This window comes from Hermetia illucens, chromosome 4 (genome assembly GCF_905115235.1).
Source record: "Hermetia illucens chromosome 4, iHerIll2.2.curated.20191125, whole genome shotgun sequence".
Lineage (NCBI taxonomy): Eukaryota > Metazoa > Arthropoda > Insecta > Diptera > Stratiomyidae > Hermetia > Hermetia illucens.
In genome coordinates this window covers 7,796,900-7,816,797 of record NC_051852.1, presented here as the reverse complement: position 1 = coordinate 7,816,797, position 19,898 = coordinate 7,796,900, and the positions used below count along the sequence as shown (strand labels likewise).

Here is a 19,898-nt window from a genome sequence, read left to right as displayed (position 1 = left end):
ACAGGATGGTTATGAAGAAGATGAGAGGGCTAACACCAAAACTGACCTGCCCGCATCTTCGACTCGATATCGTGATGGCGCTCTTCCCCCGGTAACTGAGGAGGAACTTGCGCAAATTTGCCGAAGAATTGGTGATAACAAAGCACCCGGTCTGGATGCTATTCCAAATGGAGCTCTTAAACTCGCTTTTAAAACCAGCGTTTTTGAGACATGCATGGTAGAAGGGGTTTTCCCCGACCGGTAGAAGGGGCAAAAATTAGTTTTGCTCCCGAAGTCAGGACACCCATCAACAAATGCTCTAATGGTAGATATTGATGTCGAAGAAGCGATTCAAGGACCTGAATCGTACGAATGGAAGCGTCCTATAGCAGAAGGGATACGTTCTCATCTCAAACATGACACGTGAGAGCTCGTAAAGCATCTAGAGCAAGGGAGAGTAATAGGCTCCAAATTGATACTCAAAAAAAAAGACAGATGCCAAAGGAAAAATCGAGCGCAGAAAGGCTCGAATAGTGGCCAGAGGCTTTATCCAAAGACCTGGATTCGACTACGATGAGACACCAGCACCAGTGGCAAGACTTGAAACCATTATATTGCTGGTGGCATTATCAACTGAAATGTGTAATGAGACAAGTGGAAATAAGAGATCAGGTCGATCATCCTGAGTGGCCGATGACGACCTAAAGGGCAGAGCTATCCCAGAAATCTAAACAAATTGGCTAAATTGACCGTGAAGGTCCGCCCACAAAGATTGAAACTCCATCAAAGTGCTCGGTCGACACGTTCTTGCACGCCTCTGTGCTAGCCAGGCTCGGGAATGTGGGGGGTCCTTTGAGCGCTTTGATCCCTCACGCTTCATTACTAAAAACCAACGTGTCTATTCCGATGCATGGGTCCGCACCGGATTCTAAACTCGACATTAATACGGATTTCGCGACGGCCTATCGAATGATAAACAGAACGCGAACTAAAATTGGAAATTAAAAGGAAAAAAAACGATTCGACCGCGCGCGTGGAGCCGTAGGTCTCCGGACCCGAGTGCCGCGATCAAGGAGGAGAAGATCCACGACGGATCACCGTCTCAATGATCGTCTCTTCTGCCTCAGATCTTGTATAAAGCACGGCCTCTGAGGTTCCCACCCTTCCTCGACATCCTCAGGCTAGTTATTCACTTTAAGGATGTCCCTTAATGGCGCCCAACGTGGGGCCCGACGTTTCCTGGATTCAGGCCTAATTTCGTATTTGCAGGTTTTCTGAATCAAGTGGAAGATAGCCTATTTCGGCTCCCAACTTCGTTTGGTGGTGTCGGATAGAGAATCAATAGATTCTCAATATTGTTCCCGGCTAGGCTCCACGTACACTTGCCTTCAGATTTCTAGTTTTAGGTTTCACGCCTTTTTCCCCGGAAGCAAGTGTTCCTAAGCGTCAATTTCCTATTCCCACTCATATCATTACAAATGGGAGCGAAACTGCACCAGATCGATGTGGAAAGAGCATATCTCCATGAAGAAGTCGACGAGGAAGTATACATGGAAGTTCCAGCGACACTGAAACAAGTCCAACATCAAGGTTGAAAACAGCCACAGACCCGACGAAACTGTCGAAGAATCCACACTACCGAGAGCTAGTGCTATCACTAATGTATTCAGCCGTAGCGACGAGAATGGATATCGCGCACAGCGTAAGCGTGCTGAGCTACTAGGACCAAACTAGGATCCAAAGGAGGAACATTGGGGGGCGGCAAAGAGAGGGTTCATAGAAATCTGAACACCGAGTCTAGCACGGATTTACGAAGGACCAGTAATACACAGGATACGCATTAACACTGGGAGGAGCCGAAATCAATTGGAAGTCCCGACAAAGGTCTCCATCGGGCATACAAGCTACTGACAAGCATCACATTTTACACCGTCGCACACAGGGAGTGTATAGCAAGGGCTCTGACAGCGTGAGCAGCAAGTCATGCGTAGTATACTTAAGTGTGTATAAAAGTACTCTGAATATGGTTTATAAATGGACTCTTCTATTAATTATTTCACTGAACTCTGCTTATTAATCATAAAAATTCTAGAAACCTATTTTTTCTCCATTCAATTGTACTGGCGGCAATGTGAAATTTATTGTTAAAAGATCCTAAGGATCTTGAAATCACAAACATTTTAAGAAGGCTCTTGTGGATGGGTGGTCTGAGGACCCACTATTGTTATATTTAATCTGGTGTTTTTCCCCTTGACTTAAAAAATATAATTAGAAATATGCATTGATTGTCACTAAATCTCATCTACAAAGTGAGTAGCCCGGCAGACCAGAGGAATGACAAATAAGTAAACCAAAGTGACTAATTCAAAATAATACCACCAAAGTAACTAAAATCATAAAACTTTTATGCAGAATTTCTTCTGAATAGAATCATATTTTTCCCCGTAGTAACTATTTCTGAATAGTTATAATAATTCATAGAGACATAAAACTGTGTCAAGAAAGTATTACCCAAAAACATTTAACACTTAAAAAATATTTGAATTTACCGCACAATCATTCCCAATAATAAAAACATTTAGCCAATATATTCTGTATGTGTTATTTGTTTGTTTGATTTATATTGATTGTTGCATGCATGTCTTAAAGATAGTATGCCAATTCGTGCGAAAACAATGAAGTGAGTGAATATTGCTTTTAATAGCTTCAATAGTTAATTCAATTGCTTAAATAATGGATTTTAATTGAGCAAACATAAAATGGTATTCAAATATGAATAATTTTAATTTTTAATTTAATAATTTTTAAAAATAGATTTGTGAATATAAAAATATAATACAATAAATATAATACAATATATTGAGTATAGCATTCTGAATATAATTGAATTAACTGAATTGCTGATCATGCATACGTGATTTTTTGTGATAATTGTACCAATTAACAAGTAAAGATTTGACCGAGCATAACGAAAAATTATAAATTAGTAAAATTTATAAAACTAAAATTAGAAATAAATCAAGTTATAATAAGTAAATAAATCAATAAAGTTATAATAAGTGATAATTTAAATAAATGAATAAAGTTATAATAAGTAATAAAAAATTTATACTATTAAAAGAAGTAAAAACAATTAAAACCAATTAACATACAAATCAACGGTAACATAAAATACATAAAAAAACCAAAAATAATGAAGGTCAGTGAAAGTTTTTTCATACTTTATAAAAATAGATTGTAAATTAACAAAAATAAAATTTCGAGAGATTGAAAACTGATAAATTATTAGACGTGTATGAAGAAGAATTATATAAGATTGTTGAATTTGAAGATGAAATTGAAACCGGTTTCTAGTTAAATTTATAATTAATGACTAAAATTTAGATACTTCGGAAGAAAGTTAAAGAAGTATAATTTTTTATAAAATATAAAAATATAATTTTAAAGGAATAAATAAGGTCTGGTAACCTTTTGACTAAAGAAATAAAGATTTGATTTGAAATTTTAGGAATTCAAGAATAAATAAAGAATCAAATCGAAAACAAGAAATACTTTTTTTGAGAAGAAGAAGAAGAAGAAAAGTAAAATGAAGTAAAAAAGTAAACAAATGTAAAATAAAGTAAAAAAAATGAAGCTCAATTGAAATAAAAAAAATAAAATTAAAAAAATTATAAATAAAAGAAAAAATGCTTCAAATTAATTTTAATCATGCATCAAATAAATAAAAATGTAAAAAAATGCATTCCAATACTTACGACATTCCGTTTCGTCACTTGCATCATAACACTGCCTTTCTCCATTACAAACCAATGATTTTGGTAGGCATCCACCGCCACGCAAACATTTAAACTAAAATTTGTTTGTACATTTTGTTTTCTTACTCGAAAAGTATTTGTATTTTGATTTTTCTTGAAAACTTTTTCCACAAGAGCATTAGGTTTAAATCATCAACGGCTTCAATTTGGAAGTTTTAATAATTTTTTTTAAATAAAACAATAAATAAGAAAGAGAGGTGAATTGGAAAAATGTCCATTGAATTACCTCTTCAACAGCTAGAGAGGGATTTTTTCCACAATTAAAAATTCAATTTAATTAAATAAAATAGATAATTTCAAATAAATATTAAAATATTTTCAACGTATTATTTCTAATAAAATCAAACAATCAACTAATATTTTCTTGCAAAATATTAAATTAAAATTTATTTTGCAATTTAAATATTCGACTTAAAGGTTTGCCTGGAAAACATAAACAATCCCCTTCTCTAAATTCTCAAAAAGTTTCCAAGAAATCCAAAATTTTCATAATTTGAAGACATTTATATCAAACAACGATTGCATGACGCTGGCCAATTGTTTTATGATTTTGAAACTCACCTCATGGTCGGCACATTTACACAATTTGGAACTTTCATCTTCACCATATTTGCAATCTTCTACTTGATCACAAACTGCTAATTTATGAATGCACTCTCCATTGATGCATGCGAATTCATCAGAAGTGCAATTGTTTTCTAATTTTGATTTGTTTTTTTTTTGTTTTTTTAATGAATTCCATTCCACCGAAAGATACCCCAGATAAAAATACATGAAATAATTGAAAATAATATTTAGCAAAAGGAAAAAAAGCTAATTTGATGATTGGTGGAAAATATGATAATTATAAATTATTGAAAATATTGTATATATCAATATTAGGAAGCTAAAATATTTAAAATATTTAATGATATGTCTGAATGAAATGAGATGAATTGAAAATTCATAAATAAAAATTTAAAAATCCCAAAAATTTTGAATAAAATAAAATTAAAGCTGAAAATAAATAAAAGCCAATAATAATGAAATAAATGAATGATACCTATCCGTGGTATAGTGGGAGGTTGATGCGGTTTTTCGTGCGATATACAATTGCTTTCATCTGATCCATCATTACATTGATATACTCCATCACAATGTTGTTCTTTTGGTATGCATTCACCAGTTAAACATGCAAATTCACTATGCTCGTCACATGCTCGTCTAGCAGCTTTTCATTTATTTTTTTTTTGGTTAAAAGAAAAATTAGAATAATAATAATTTTATTTTGATGGTTATGTTTTTGTTAATAATAATGAAATGTGAATTATAATGAAATTTTCAAGTTTTTAAAGACTATGGATGATAAGTTGTTCAAAAAATATTGAAAGTAACGAATAGAGAAAAAGGTATAAGCCATGTTCGTTGACTATATTAGAATGGAAACAATTTCAGATATTAATTTTATATAATTTTGCTCTGAATATACAATAAAAAATTTCAGCTTTACTATTTGATTTATAGATTTAATTTAAATAAATAATACCAACATTTTTAAACAGATAATTCGGCAGATTTCCGATGGAGGATTATCATCAATATTTTTTTAATTATAAAATTGAATTTATTATTTTATAGAACTAAAATGAGCTTTTTAACTAATCAAATTAATGAAAGCCCTTTACCATAAATTCAATATGGAAAAATACCATTCAATATTTCAAAAATTCAATATGGAAAAATACCATTCAATGATAATTTATTGAAAAAATTAAATACAAATGAGTACTAATTCTATTTAATGATTCTTAACTTCATATTTTAAAATTGCTTCCACTGCCGAATATGTGCGCAGGAGTCTCAAGTGTAAATGTTTTAATGGTTAGTGCATTTTTCGTTTAGTTTACGCATAAATAGTATTTCATAAAATGAATATAATACATAAACATAGAATCAACATATAAATTTAGAAATGAAAAAATAGCCCATGGAACATAAAACATAAATTCTGAAAAATGAGAGTAAATAAAACTGAACTGAGCTAAACTTAACATTTAACAAGGACACATATAATTTGTGGTATTATAACACTGGCTTGGTTTCCAATTTATTTCCAAAATTTCATATTTAACTCCAAAATAAAAGAAGGCAGTTTTTGGGGGTCCATTTTTGGCAGAATTTGTGCAAACTTTGGCAGAGGGAGTTGGAAATTTTAATTAACACCTAGAAATTTGAGATCTGGATGCTCCACGAAGGCCCCCCTTCTCGAATCATTGTCAAAATTGGGGGGGGGGATGAAGATTTAAGGCCACTTGGTTAATCAAACGATAACGGAAAAACGAGTACTAAGGGAAACAGCAAGTTGCAACGGAAACAAATTTGGAGCGAATATGTTATTCTATAAGAACAGTACATGGGATTTAAAACTGAAGAGTTTCATGCTCATCATAACGATGGTACGGGGTGCTCCTTCCAGGAAAACGGGGAAAGAGTTCTTATTCTAAAGCTTTCTCAATAAAAGAGCCGACAGGACGAGAATTGAAGTCATAGTTATATATCGCGAGTATTCAGGACCGCTGAGAGGAAGTTCGGGCTCGGGTTAAAAATTATGTGGACCCCTCTATTATCCTTTTAAAGTTTGTTATTTCGTGATTTGTCTCTATTCCGGCTCCAAGGGTAATCAACTTTTTTCCTCCCCTTTCATCAGGATTAGGTATCTTACTTGCAAGTTTCATCAGGTCTAGTCAACCTGCAAGTTTACTGCATACCACCTTTACCACGAGCTAGAAGACCTTATTAGGTTTACCTTCCTGACCCAAAACTTCGGTCCTGCATATTGCACTGCATATTTCCAGTAGCCCTTCTCTGATTCCTGTTGATAATACCAATCTTCCAAGTCTCTGATGACAGCCACGATTTCCTCTTCGCTGAAGGAAAAATCTTTAAAGGATTTTCAGCAGGAGATTAGTCTCCGTGATCCGTGGGAATATATGGCTTTTGAATGGTTTTACCATTACGCTCAACCCGTTCTAGTTACTACCTATCCCAATTTCAAGTATATCGTGCTCCCTGCAATATGGCAATTATATCAACCTTCTAATCTTTCGCACAATATGAATTTAAGGTCCTGCCGCATTCGTTGACAATTTGGCCTGGCTTTGGTCAAACCGATTAGTACCTTTTTATGCTTTCGTGAAGCATTCATGCATAATAAGGATCAGAAGTAAATATGAACCCCTTTGTTTTGAAGTCTCTTTCTCTATTTTGGAGAAATCTGCAAGCCCGCCGAGAATCAACCCTTACTCCTCCTCTCTCATCAGGCCTACCCAAGCTTCACGAAGGACTAAATAGGAAACATATAAGTGCGCTGGGAACAGAATCGTGAAAGTTGTATAATATGCTTGCCAAGTTGCAGGGATGTTTAGAATCAATTATCCTTATAAGAATTCATAGGTCCAACTAACTGAAAACGTGGATCACGTTAGAGGAAGGTTAAGCGCAGTATTTTTTGGAGTCAATGCTCTTTCCAGGATTGCGCCTCCGTGTGAAAGTGTCATCAGTTTGTCTAAGTCAACCGTAGTCGCTTGGTAAGTCTTTCGAGGAGTTGTACTGTATAGCCCTACATACATTACCAAGGATCTGATCAATACATCACTGACTAAGAAATCGAAATTCACGCATTTATCTGGGTCTTTAAATTGGAAAATCTAATTATTTATTCCCTTAAATCGTGTTAGATCACTTTATTTCAAGACCATAACTATCCCCTTTGAGGCAATGTGGTCTGCTTTTCGCTTGCCCAGGACTATTACTTCAATTTGACTTAGGCGCTCATTCACAACTGAGTCAGTTGATACCCGGAATGTAGCTTGTGATAGAAATCCAGATATTTTCAAACGAATATATGCATGTCGACCCAAGATTGCCTCCTCTAAATTATGTCTCACAGGGTATAGGGTTTACCAAATGAAAGAGTCTGAGTATATCCCCCCAAAACCAAGTTTTGGTAGGCTCTTTTCCATTTACCTCGGTGTTCAGGCCAATTTTAGGCTACCTGTTATGACCAGCTGACTTCTCGACACGCCTTAATCCAGGTTACATGGAGATGGGCGGAAACATCTACGGGTCTAGTGTGGAAAATATGTCCTTCTTTTCTTAAACATTTGGATACAAAAGGGAAGGATCCGTTCGATCATAGGCCGGCGCGGGTGTTATTGAAATAATATCTATTTAGGCATGTTGTGATAGCGTTCAAGGTTAGCCCCAGAAAACTTCGGGCCCGGGGGGAATCCTTCCTTTCCCGCCTCCTTTTGCCATCCGCTCTCATCAGGCCTGCGAGCATTCTCAGAGTGAGGATAGGAGAAGGAGTTGCTTGTAAATATTGAGCATCAAACACTCTGTAAGCACTGAAGGGTTCAAGAGATATTTCGTGGCAATGGTGGAAGAGCCTGATTCGTCATATGGGAATCACAATAACTTAAGGAGTATTTGATATGTTAGTGGAGGAGAGTTGCGAATTTGGTGAATAAAAGGAAACTTTTAAAGGGAAAGCATTATCAGAAAATATTGTATCAAACAAGGAGTCAAAAAATCAGTCAATTCAGTGATCTAGCGGATGTGCATGGTCCAACTAAGCAAGGAACATATTCGGAGAGTGAATGGTCTTCACTCAGATTCTTTTTAGAATGACGACTGGTTATCATAGGTGCCGCGGTGGGACACAAAACCTGGGAAATGCCCCCTGAACCAACACCAACAGCTCTACCACCAAACCATATCTCCACCTCCAAGTGAGGATCCCTGGGAGTCCTTTCTTAATAAAAAAACTGCAAACGGAAAAGGGTGAAGGCAAGTTTCCCGCGCCTTAAAACGGGACAAATTGTACCAATTGATTCTCCATACCCATGGGTTTGCGGTTTCCTATTCTACCGCAAGTCTTCATCAGCTTTATTCTATTGACTGATGGTTTTGCAGGACTTCTTATAGGCGATGAGTCCTGAGTTGCTCTTTTGGCTTTGGCAAGTTCACTAGTTTGATTTTTACTGGGTAATGAGCAGCTCCTAGGCATGGAGGCGTCATAGGCTTTGGCGATGCATGGTGCCACGTGGAGAGCTCTTTCAGTAGAGGCGCCTGCTTCATTAGCTTGGTCTGACTGCACCTTTACAAGGTTGGAGTTTGAATAGGGCTGGCAAACCCTATTCCGCTCAAAACCGTAATTACGACACCCATAGCATATCCTGTGTATGACGTGCGATTGGTCAGCGTGATCTACGTCTCATATGTCACCGTAAGAATAACTCTTCAACAGAACGAAAGCTCGCCCTGCTGTTCTGATAGGTATGCACGTGGCTTGACGTCAAGACCCTAAGTTCCTTAAGTTTAGACTATTAAGGGTTTAAATCGATGGTTTTCGGTCGATATGATCTATACCCCTGTTGGGTTTTTGAATTGACATGTTCGGAGCCGCGGTTAGGATGCCCCGCAGGCCAGAACTCGCCTTTATTGAAACTTTAGACCTCCCTCTAAATTTCTGGCACCTAAAACAGGTGCAGCTCATTTTGGTGGGTAAGTATCAACGGTCGTGCCAAGAAATCCAATTAGCTCTGTGAAGCGCAGTTTTGATGTAACAAAGTCCTAAGCCCATGACTGCTGCGATAAGAACAAGGAGGTTGAGCCCACTCGGTTCTGATCTTCAGAGGAAGCCTGTAGCATCCACCGAGGAAAGAAGTTTAGTAGAAGATTTTCTACTGAGTTTCAAAAAACGATTTGAACAGTTTGTTTCCCATTAGATGAACATACCACAACGAAAAATAGCTCTTCATCTTCAAAGACAAAGAGATTACCTCGAAATTTGTGTCCGTTCGGCATGACGACCCCTCCTGCCTTCCTCTTTAGTTATTAGCTGCAACCTTGCTGCAACCCTAGAACATCCAGGAGTCTTTGCAGTTCTAAACTACAGAAGAAGCACATGCGTCCGATATTTTTTTGGAAAACGGATTTTTAAAAAAATTAATTTTTGGGTGACCCTAAAGTAGGTCATAAGGAGTTATGGAGTTGGATAATTTGAATTCCGAGAGGAACTCCAAAAATTTACGGCGGTGGAAATTGCCGAGCAATATGTGAGGAAGCTTCTTAACAGCAAGAAAATTGGTTGGGTAATTTGTAGGATACGAATCCGGGTCGAACCAAATGTTACAGATATTTGGGTTATGGGCACACATCTGCAGCCTCCCTGTGGTCAGCCAGGCGGGCAACATGCCGCAGAAACGACCAGATAGGTCATAAAGCGAATATCAAAAACGAAAACGAGAATTGCGTTCAATGCATGGGTTGTGATGCATCTAATGAGAGTGTTGTACACACTGCAGGCTCGGAGCGGTGCAAAACTGGGGAGAGCTAACTTGATCTGCTTCCTATAGATCAATATGCAGCGGAGTGAAACTCCTCACGAGTTGCTAGTGCAGTTCGGTCCAGAGATCAAATCTAGTGCCTATCAGTGGACAATACCCAAACAAGGACCCAGCTTCATGGCACTGCTGCTAGTTGAGTTCAGGGCGCTCATCTTAGGGTTCTTGTCCAAGGCCAGAGGGACGGTTTTGTCTGGATTCACTGTTTGGAGGTAACATTTTTCAATGTCTGTCTAACACCGAATGAGACGATGTGGGACTTTTGATACAGACTTGATGCTCTGGAGGACGGTATCTTGGGAACAGAGGGGCGGATGCTGGTCGAAGTGACTCCAATGCCAGAGCACTTGAATGGAATATGCCTCACCCAGACTCGAGAGGGAAAAGAATCCTTGAAATGGCGGCGAGAACAGGACTCGTAGCTTTAAGCACGGGAGGCTGCGAGGGAAGCACCTAACCGACTTGACCATCGTGTTGAAATCGCTGGTGTCACCGGTAGATGGGGGCAAGTTTTGGGAGATCCACCATGACGGAGTACAGACCAGCCAAAAGAAGACTCCACAGTGCAAATAGGAGCAAAGCTCGCTGCTGGCAGGACCTGAACTTGAGGTTGCTGAAGCTGTTTTTTTATTGTTCCTCAAAAAAGGGGACAAAATAATCCTGGGTGAGAAGTACTTCCCTGTTGGTTTCCTAACAGAGAAGTACTGGGAGAAACTTGGGTTGGTGAGCTTGGCAACCGGTAGCCAATGTAAGGAAGAGGTGGAGATATTATAATTTTTTAATAAATGATGGGAGGATTGACGTTTTGGTGCAAAGAAATTACACTGTTCGATGCTGTTACCAGAGAGCAGCACAATTCTGGCCTCAATGTAGCTGATCTAAAATATGGCGGTATTTTTTTTTATATTTAGCTAGGAGTTAAGCAAGTGTTATAAGCTGTTTTTCTGACAAATTACTGACTAGTATCTAGAGGACATAGTTCTCAACTTCCATTTACTTTTATGGTACCAGAATCAAATGATGGTTCATGAATTCAAGAAAAGAAGAAAGCCCTGATATGAAGGTAGAGATAAAGCTTCGAAATCTTTATACTGCAAGGATATGCGTGAATATGTGACACTAACGAGACATAAATACTCTGTCGTTTTGGAAAATTCAGAACAGATCCTTTCCCTTATTCTACGTTGAAAAAAAATCATGTTCGAAAACGAATAGTCTTGATGAATGACAGACAATTGAAAATTCGACGTTTACTTTGCAATATCTCTGAATGACGCGACAGTGGAGGTTTCAAATGGACAACGCTGAATTGGATTATTTTTTTGTGCTTTCTTACTTACAACAATCCCTTTCGTCGGTGTAATCTGTACAATCATACGCGTAATTGCATCGTAAACTCATTGGTATACATTGTCCACTGTCACATTGAAATTCGCCGGGACGACAGTCATAGGATGATTCGGTATGCTCTGATTTATATTAAATTTAGTTGAATTTGGTTAGAGACAGAGGGTTGAGTGTCAAGTGTGTGAAAACTCAAAGGGTTGGGATGAGTTGACAGTGTGGTTTTTGAAAATGATTGGAAGATAGTTTACTGTTTCTTGTGAGTTTGATATTTTTTTTTTAATTTCTACGGATGAATTTGATGATTATATAACACTTTCTTTGTAATAAATGAACTTTTGGTATTTATTAATTTTTTTTTCATAATTTTCGTTTCTGTTTTTATTAATTTTAATTATTTTTTTATTTATTTTGTTTTAATTCTATTTCTATTATTTGATTTTTTTCCATTTGAAATTCATTATTTTTCATATTTAAATAAATAAATAATTACTTATTATAATTACAATCGTAGCACATTTTTTTTGAGTTTTATTATGTTTTTTTATAGTTTATGATTTATTTTTGTTATTATTTTAAATTTTGTAGTTATATTAATTTTGGCTTTTATTAGAAATCTACTCATGTTTTTGTTGTTTTTTCCAAATAGTACTAATTAAGAATAAGAAAATTACAAAAGAAATATAGAAAATAGAAAAGAAATAGAAAAAATTATAATTTTCAAGTTTGTTTTGTTTCTAGTTTATAATAATAATAATAATAATTAAAAATAAAATATAAAAGAAAATAGTTAAGATTAATAAAGTTTTTAGTTTATTGTAAAATAATGGTAGAAAATATTTATATTAGGCTGAGTTTTTATTTTAGAATCAAAATAATGTTAAAAAGACGCAAAATAATCACAAAAAACTGAACTGAATTGAAAATGATTGGTTTATATTTCTCTGGATATTATCCTCATAATTTATCAATTAATAATAATTATATAAAATTGTTTATACTTTCTTTTGTAATATCCCATTACCAATTCCTTTTTCTAATAGTTTAATGCCAATTCTTGATAATAATAATTCTTAAAAGACCAGAATCCAAAACACAGACTCTCAATTTTATCTAAAGCTAACAACAAAGATACATAGTAACATTTCCCCGTTTATCAAACCATCCAATATCCGGAGTATCTAAATTTCTATTTTCCTCCATACCCTCGTCCAATCATTGCTTTCAGACGGTCACTAGTCATATTATTAGTATTGATGCTGACAGCAGGGAAACCCTAATTTCCAATATTTTATTCATCAATATACAACTTGCATGCGGATTTGGGGGGGATTAAAGGTGTCTGCCATGATAGGGTGTTGTTCTTTCAAGTGAAAAAGGGATGCGGAACTGTTGCAGGTGAGAAAATCACTTTGTAGTTGGATGCTACTCGTATTCTCAAGTGTTTGAGGGTGGCGAGTTGGATCTTTTTCTGATTTGAATCTTTGATGTTGAAGTTTTATTGTTATTAGAGTTCTTGTTGATTTTTAGAATTTTCCTTAGTTTTCTAGTTGTTCCCAAAAGGGGTCGATGATTTCTTTGATTTACCCTTACTTCCCTCCTACTCTAATTCGCCGATTCCTACCTCTAACCCCACAATTTTCAAAAGCACCCTCTTCCGCCTTCCCTAAATATTTTAAAGGAGTAATTGATGTTCTATCAGAGAAATTTTACCGGAAATTGGTTAGTCGGTTAGCGTGGAATCTTTCGGTACTTGCAGTCATATGTGTATCCAAATGAGAGTCATGGTTATTCCATGTAGTTTTAGGTAGTTGTTCTTAGCGTTGTATCTGCAGATAATGCTCTTGGAAAGGTTGAATGTAAGCATGTTTGTATGTTCAGTGCTGTGCATACTTGCGGAAAGTATTAACATCGTAAGTTGGGTGCACTTGTTGCATGTCACTTTTATGTATTGGATATATAAATTGTAGTTGGAATCTGTTTGTATGCACCGCCGACGATCTTTAGATTGCGGAAAGAATCTCCAATTTCCAGGTAAAATAGCGACTAAATGAATGTATAGAGGCGATTATGTGTGTTCGTGGGGCTAGGCTGAGACGAGCGAGGAATATGGTGGTTGGTAATTTGATGATGAAAACGATTGAGAGAAGTGTTGGATAATTGTTTCGGAATTTAATAGAAAAAATCCCCATCGTAATGCGTTGACGGTGGGAGAAGGTGTTATCCTGTTTTTTTTTTTTTTTAAGGTTTGAGGGACCCGAAGTCTGCATCGACTTGATGTCGGACGGACCAAATGGGGAGCAACTTAATCCCACTGTTTTTCGTCCCTGGACCCCTCGTTTTGGGCTTAGCATCCAACGCTTCAAAAATAAGCAAAGACGGCTTTACGGTTTCGTACCAGGACAGGAGTAACTCGTCAGATCCTGCCTCACCTCTGCAGATACTAAAAACGCTCCTTTTTAAGAAAGATTTTCAAAAGGGGTTCTTTTATTGGCAAGACGGTGAAACATTCCCGTCCCTCTCTCGATGTTCAGAATGAGAGAGGTCTAGCGCTTCGACTACACAAAATTTTGATTCTAGACTCAGGGGACACAGAAAAGAGGGAAACCTGGAGGTTAACGGTAATTAAACTTAAAGCCAAGAAGTGGTCGCCGTGACCACCGTCAAGTGGTAACAGTGATTGAGATGTTGCGAGCCCCAGTTTCAACTAGTCTTGACTCGGTGAAAAGCCAAATTCGTAAAGCCAAGATCATTGCAGCCACTTTTGAGAACATCAGCTCAAAAAAGGACAAGAGAAAAAATTAAACTTCAGACGTGACGGTCTAACCGTGAATAAGGAGGCAATCATGTTGATTCTCAGTGAAGAGTATAGCCTTAGATTCGCCACATATTTAACTGGGAGTCAGTCAAATCGGTTCCCTTCTGAAATAAGCCTTTCCTGTCAGTAAGATGTGCCATTCGGTGCCACCTACTAGACCAGGTCTAAATTTTATTCATCGGTAATCATCCTTTAAGAAAACTCCTTAGGACAAATCGCGAACATAAAAGAATGTCGCCTCGAACTAAGGCCGAGGAAAAGGGTCGTTCAATGTAACGAGGCATAAGCCAAAGTGGCAGCGATCGTAATCTGCTCAAACGGCCAACAAAGAAGGTTCTGTCGATAATGGCTGAGTTTTCACTTGTAACCATAGATATCGAAACCGATGCATGGGTCTTCCATGATGACACAAAATCATTAAGTTGTCGCCTGTCCCCTGAGGGCAACCTCCTTTTAGTTGCATCATCACAAGGCATTGAACTTCCTTGATTCCCATGAAATATTACGATTAAACTTTGCCGATGGAAGCATAAACAACTGGCTTGGGTAGTACTGCTGCTTCCACAAAGACTTGTTGCCATCGTTCAACAAGTGCGTCATCTTCCTCGCAGATAGGGATCGAAATAGTGTTGAAGATCTCTAACAGTTTGCTGCCAGAATAATATCGACATCACTAACTGGGTATTACTTAGTAGGAGACTAGAAGGCAAAAGGTTGGTTTATTTTATCATCAGCGTGTCTGAGGCGGGAACGGATGGACTTCCGACTTTTTTAAGGATTCGCAACCGCCACTTTATAAAAGAAGACTCGGAAGCACAGTGAAAGTGATGCGCAATCCACAGCAGGAACATCTAATAATTAAATTTGCAGCATTGTGGAGGACCCACTACACTAATAGGACTACAGGCCATAGGACCTTCAGTCAGCACATTTATGTATTAGGATATTTACGTGCTTTACCAAAGAAAAATGACTGGAGGATTTGGAACATGAGAGGGAGAGAGTAGGACTGGTTCCATTGACGGATCTGTTCAGAAGGAGCTCAATTCTTCGTAGGTCCTCACCCATACCGGCAGAAGTGCCCACGATTGAAAGTACAATGTCCAGTGTGAAGAGTGTAGCGATCAATTGGGGGACATCAGGTTGACGTACGGTGTGGTCCAGGATGAAAGAGGAGTGAAGACGTCGGGCGAAACATAAGTGACGCCCAGTCAAAACAGGAGCGAGGAGAAACTGGGAAAAAGGCTGCGTAAGCGGTTGAATAAATCAGCAGGATAGTAAACCACCGAGAGAAAAGGGCTCAACTCTTAAGAAAAATATGCAGATCAGCAGGACGACTGAAATTGCCGGCGAAATTTATTAACTGCGATTCCTGAAAAAGGGAGTGGATTCCCGGAAAGTAGGATGCGGAAGCCTGGAGAAAAGTGAAATTTCGGAGAAGGAGAGACCCGAGGAAGACACGGTCGGTCGGAGATTATAATTACCTCCAAACCAGGCAAAGGGTCATGCCACGACATTTTCGGGAGAGAGAAGGCAGAGGCAGAACTTCCCAATTTGCGAGAAAACTCTAGTTGCATTAGACCGCCTCGGAGAGGAGATTTTAGGCTGGAACTGAAGAAATCTAGGAATGTAACCATGGACAAATTCTTCAAACCAAATCCGAAAATCCTAAGGACAAGGAGCCGACATAATTGCTAGCAAGCTGGAGACCATTATTGTTTGCAAATTGACGGGATCACAATGAAGGAGCAGGTTCGCCGGTTCTTGGAAAAGGTGTATGGTGGGGGAGAGGCGAAGTCTCCAAGCACTCAGACTCTGGTGGACTATTGAACTCGACCTTGGAGAAATAGTTCAAGCTTATCGGATTTCAGCAGTCAGCAATGAAGACGCTGCTAGAAGCCTTCTATGCAAACAAATAGGTGGGGGGGGGGGCGGGGATCAGGTAGCATTGAAACCGTGCTATAGATGCCTTGGGGTTTGCTCATATCTCGAAGTACCAGTGCGAACGACAGGTCGAAGCAAAGCAGGGGATGTGGACTAGAAGGCCAGTTGGGCAAGAACTGTGACACCTTGCCCTGAGTATAGGTGAATCCAAATGAGGCCGTTGCAAATCAGTCTCAAACACTGCCAGGTGGCCCAGCATTTATTTTCCTATACCATCCGCAAGAAAGATATCGATGTGGTCACAATTAGTGGGCGATATCGAAATCATGGCGATAGCATTTGGGTCAAAGTTCGAAGGAGCCAAGCATTTGGGTTAAATATCGAACGAACCAAGGCCTGCAGAGAACAAACCTTCTATGATATATTGGAGCACTTAGAGGAGGATTTTATCAGAGCGAAGATGAAAGGACTTTACATATACAACTGCTGCGTTTTACCTAGTGATACACGTGCCGACTATGAGCAGATGCTGAGTGTGTTGGTTTTGGACGTGAGAAGACGTGGGGAGATAATTAGGGGATTTCAACATGTGGGCCGAACAACGGATGTGAGATAGCGTGTTGCGATCGAACCATTTGCGGAGCTGGACGTGGTTTTCACGAATGTTGGCACGTCATACGCTCTCAGATGAAAGGCCTTGAGGTTTGTAGTGAATGTGACATATGTGATCGCCCCTTGGCCAGGAGAGCCACCAAGCGATCTGCGTACAAGAAGAAGAACTCTCAGAGAATGGTGGGTGGGTTGCTCTAGTAGACTGCGAAAGATCTTGAAGGGGATACTTTTTGGGTGGCGTTCGATCCAGAAAGAGTGCTAGATCACTCAATGGGTGACGGAAGTATCCGAAGTATCCGAAGACGACTGCTCCTCAGTAGGTAACCAATAACTGCTGGAATCACAAAACTGGAACTTTGCCAGTCGCATTTTTTTGGACAAGAAGGCTTTATCCAAAGGAAAACCCGGTAGTAACGAACAAGAGGAGCAATATAGGCAACAATAGGTACTGCTTGAAACAGTTGTGCAAAAATGCCAATATAAACCGACTCACATGTTAGTGATGAAAAAGCTGCAAACAACAGGTGACTTGAAATTATTGCCACTCTGTTTTCCCACAATCAGGGCAGCGAAAGGCAAACGGTAGCTCAGTTTAAAAAGCACGTGGAACCTCGAGTTACTAAGGGGTAACTGTGGGAAATATGTGGTAGGATCGGTGACAAAAACGCTCCAAGTTTAGAGCTCATTTCCAACAGCAGGGTATGGTTCGAGGAGAGAAACGGGGAGACCAATTAAAAAATTAACGAGTTTCTTTGAGAACACGGTGGTTGCTACAGGAAGGATCATCAGTACTTGGTGCAAGGTAGCTTACTGAATTAGACTGTATGTAGTGGCGTATTGACGAATCTAGCGTATTCCATTGCCCTAGGTTCACGACGACGGAGCGAGAAAATATGAATCAAGTTTCAAGAAGGAAGTGATAATGGATAGGTCACCCATTAACGAGGGGCGACAATTTCATTGCTGGCTACGCAATGTAGTGGCCCCTACTACCCCGAGACGAACGACGTGTGGGGAGTTCTGGAAGGACCGTGCACCAAGGGCTAGGGATGTAATTGAAGGGCTATGCCTCCCAACGGCAACTATATATTGTAAAGTACTCACTGCACTAATTAGTCATAGGAACATCAGTCAGGACATTAATGTGCCGCTTTTACTCAGCTGGATATAATTCTGGCTAACAAAAGTTATGTCAGCATCTTTCAGAAAGGAGGGTCTGCCTCAATCGTAGACCTAACCTTTGTCAGCCCTACATTGGTGCGTGGTATGCCCTGGTACACCACCGAGGACTACACCCATAGCTATGGGTGGAACCACCGGGAAAGGGACCGTCTTATCCGAAACCGAGAAAGATGTCAGGCTGATCTACAAAAGTTCTGGATAAGGAGACCTTCATAGAGGTATGGCACCAAATAAAGCAGACACCTGGTCGGAAAGAGCGGTTCATGTGGCCCAAACCATCGCAAAAATAGGTGATGCGCCCATGCCTAGGAGGTGCACATTCTCCAGTAGAAAGCCAAGCTACTGATGGAATACTCAACTGCCCAGCCTTCAATCAGCCTGTCACCTAGCCAAAAGAACGACTCAGAGGGCGGTTGGCAGAAACGACCAAGGGCAAAAAGGGCACACCTATAAGGAAGCCCGCAAAACCGTCAAGCTCGACATTCAACGGAGCAAGAGAAAATGATTCAAGAAACTCTGGAAGCGGATGCACCCCCGTCGGAAAGCGATTGGTATTCTGGTCTATCTCGCAGCTATTGTCAACAGCTATTTGAAAAACGAAGGCTTAGTATGACACTGATGACGGACACCAGGAGGACGTTGTCTCTGCGGGTGTCCCACAGTGCTTTGTACTGGTACTCGTATTGCTGTCGAACATCATGTACAACGATGAACTTAATCTTCCGGTTTCGGAGGAAGCCACGATGGCGGGTTACGACGACGATATATCGCTGGTTGTAGTCGCGAAGCATCTCGATGAGTTATACTCATACGAAGCGATAATTGGTGTTAAGTGTTGGCTAGAGAATTTTGGTGTGGCACCTGTGGATGAAAAAACGGAAATGATCCTCATCATCAAGTGTCTTTACGGCGGAAATTATGCCTGTAATCAAATTGGGAATCATATCATCACTTCCAAGGGTGCCAGCAAACACTTGGGAGTGATGATAGATGGAAAGCTCGGCTATAAGCAACACGTGCAATAGGCTTATGACAAACCATCCACCGCAATTGTGGCTCTGGTGGGTATGATGCCAAATATGGGAGGGGTATGGCATGCTTCCAGGTTATTTATAGCTGGGGTAGTAAGTTCGGTCCTGCTCTATGCAGCTCCAGTTTGGGGAAAGGCATTGCAGGTGACATTTAACGCTAACAAACTGAGTCTAATCTACAGAAGAACAGTCCTAAGGGTGTGCTCTACATTCAGGACTGTCTCAGATGATCCAGTATTCATCATTAACGTTTTAGCAGATGAAATGAGGAGCATATACAATGTCAATACAAGTCTATCTCTCTTTTATCGAAGACGAAGAAAGCCACAAGGGAGAGACCTCTAAATAGATGCCAAGAGTGGACACACGGGCTCATCCCTTCCATCAAGGGGTGGTTGGAGAGACGACACGGTGAGATTAGTTACAATCTTACCCAGTTTATTATGGGTGATGGAGTATATTGCCTGAAAGAAAGGAAGAATCTAGAGGAAATTCTAGGAAAGGTGCTCGTAGGCTGGGATGCGATCAACTCCATGGTCGGATCTATTTACAGACAGGTGCGGAAGGCAGAGGAGACCGCATAGAGACGAAAGGTAACCAAGTTAAAGTGCTCTGATTCAGCCCCGTGATGTAATACCTTATGGTGGTCTCTTGGGGATGGTTTTAGTGGGTACGAATCCCACACGCCGGCGCGTACAGGCTTTCTTTTTCTTTTGAAGATTTCCACTTCCTTGAGTCAAGGTGAAGCTAGAGTCCTTAGAGCTTCACACTGGAGAACCTCGCCAAAATTTGGACAAATGAAAAGGGAATGATATCAATCAATTACTTCTCATAGACCAGTTATCCT

The 19,898-nt window shown here is 39.2% G+C and overlaps 1 protein-coding gene across 2 annotated transcripts in view; it reads right to left on the bottom strand.

The window, feature by feature from the left end:
- LOC119655312 (basement membrane-specific heparan sulfate proteoglycan core protein) overlaps positions 1-19,898 on the bottom strand; it is a 604,263-nt gene that overhangs the window by 137,017 nt on the left and 447,348 nt on the right. For both annotated transcript variants that reach the window (XM_038061144.1, XM_038061145.1), the window contains exons 12-14: positions 4,837-5,004; positions 4,356-4,492; positions 3,735-3,828 (exon numbers count right to left, since the gene is read on the bottom strand). In XM_038061144.1, the coding sequence (XP_037917072.1) occupies positions 3,735-3,828; positions 4,356-4,492; positions 4,837-5,004 (399 nt within the window). The remainder of the gene's footprint in view (positions 1-3,734; positions 3,829-4,355; positions 4,493-4,836; positions 5,005-19,898) is intronic.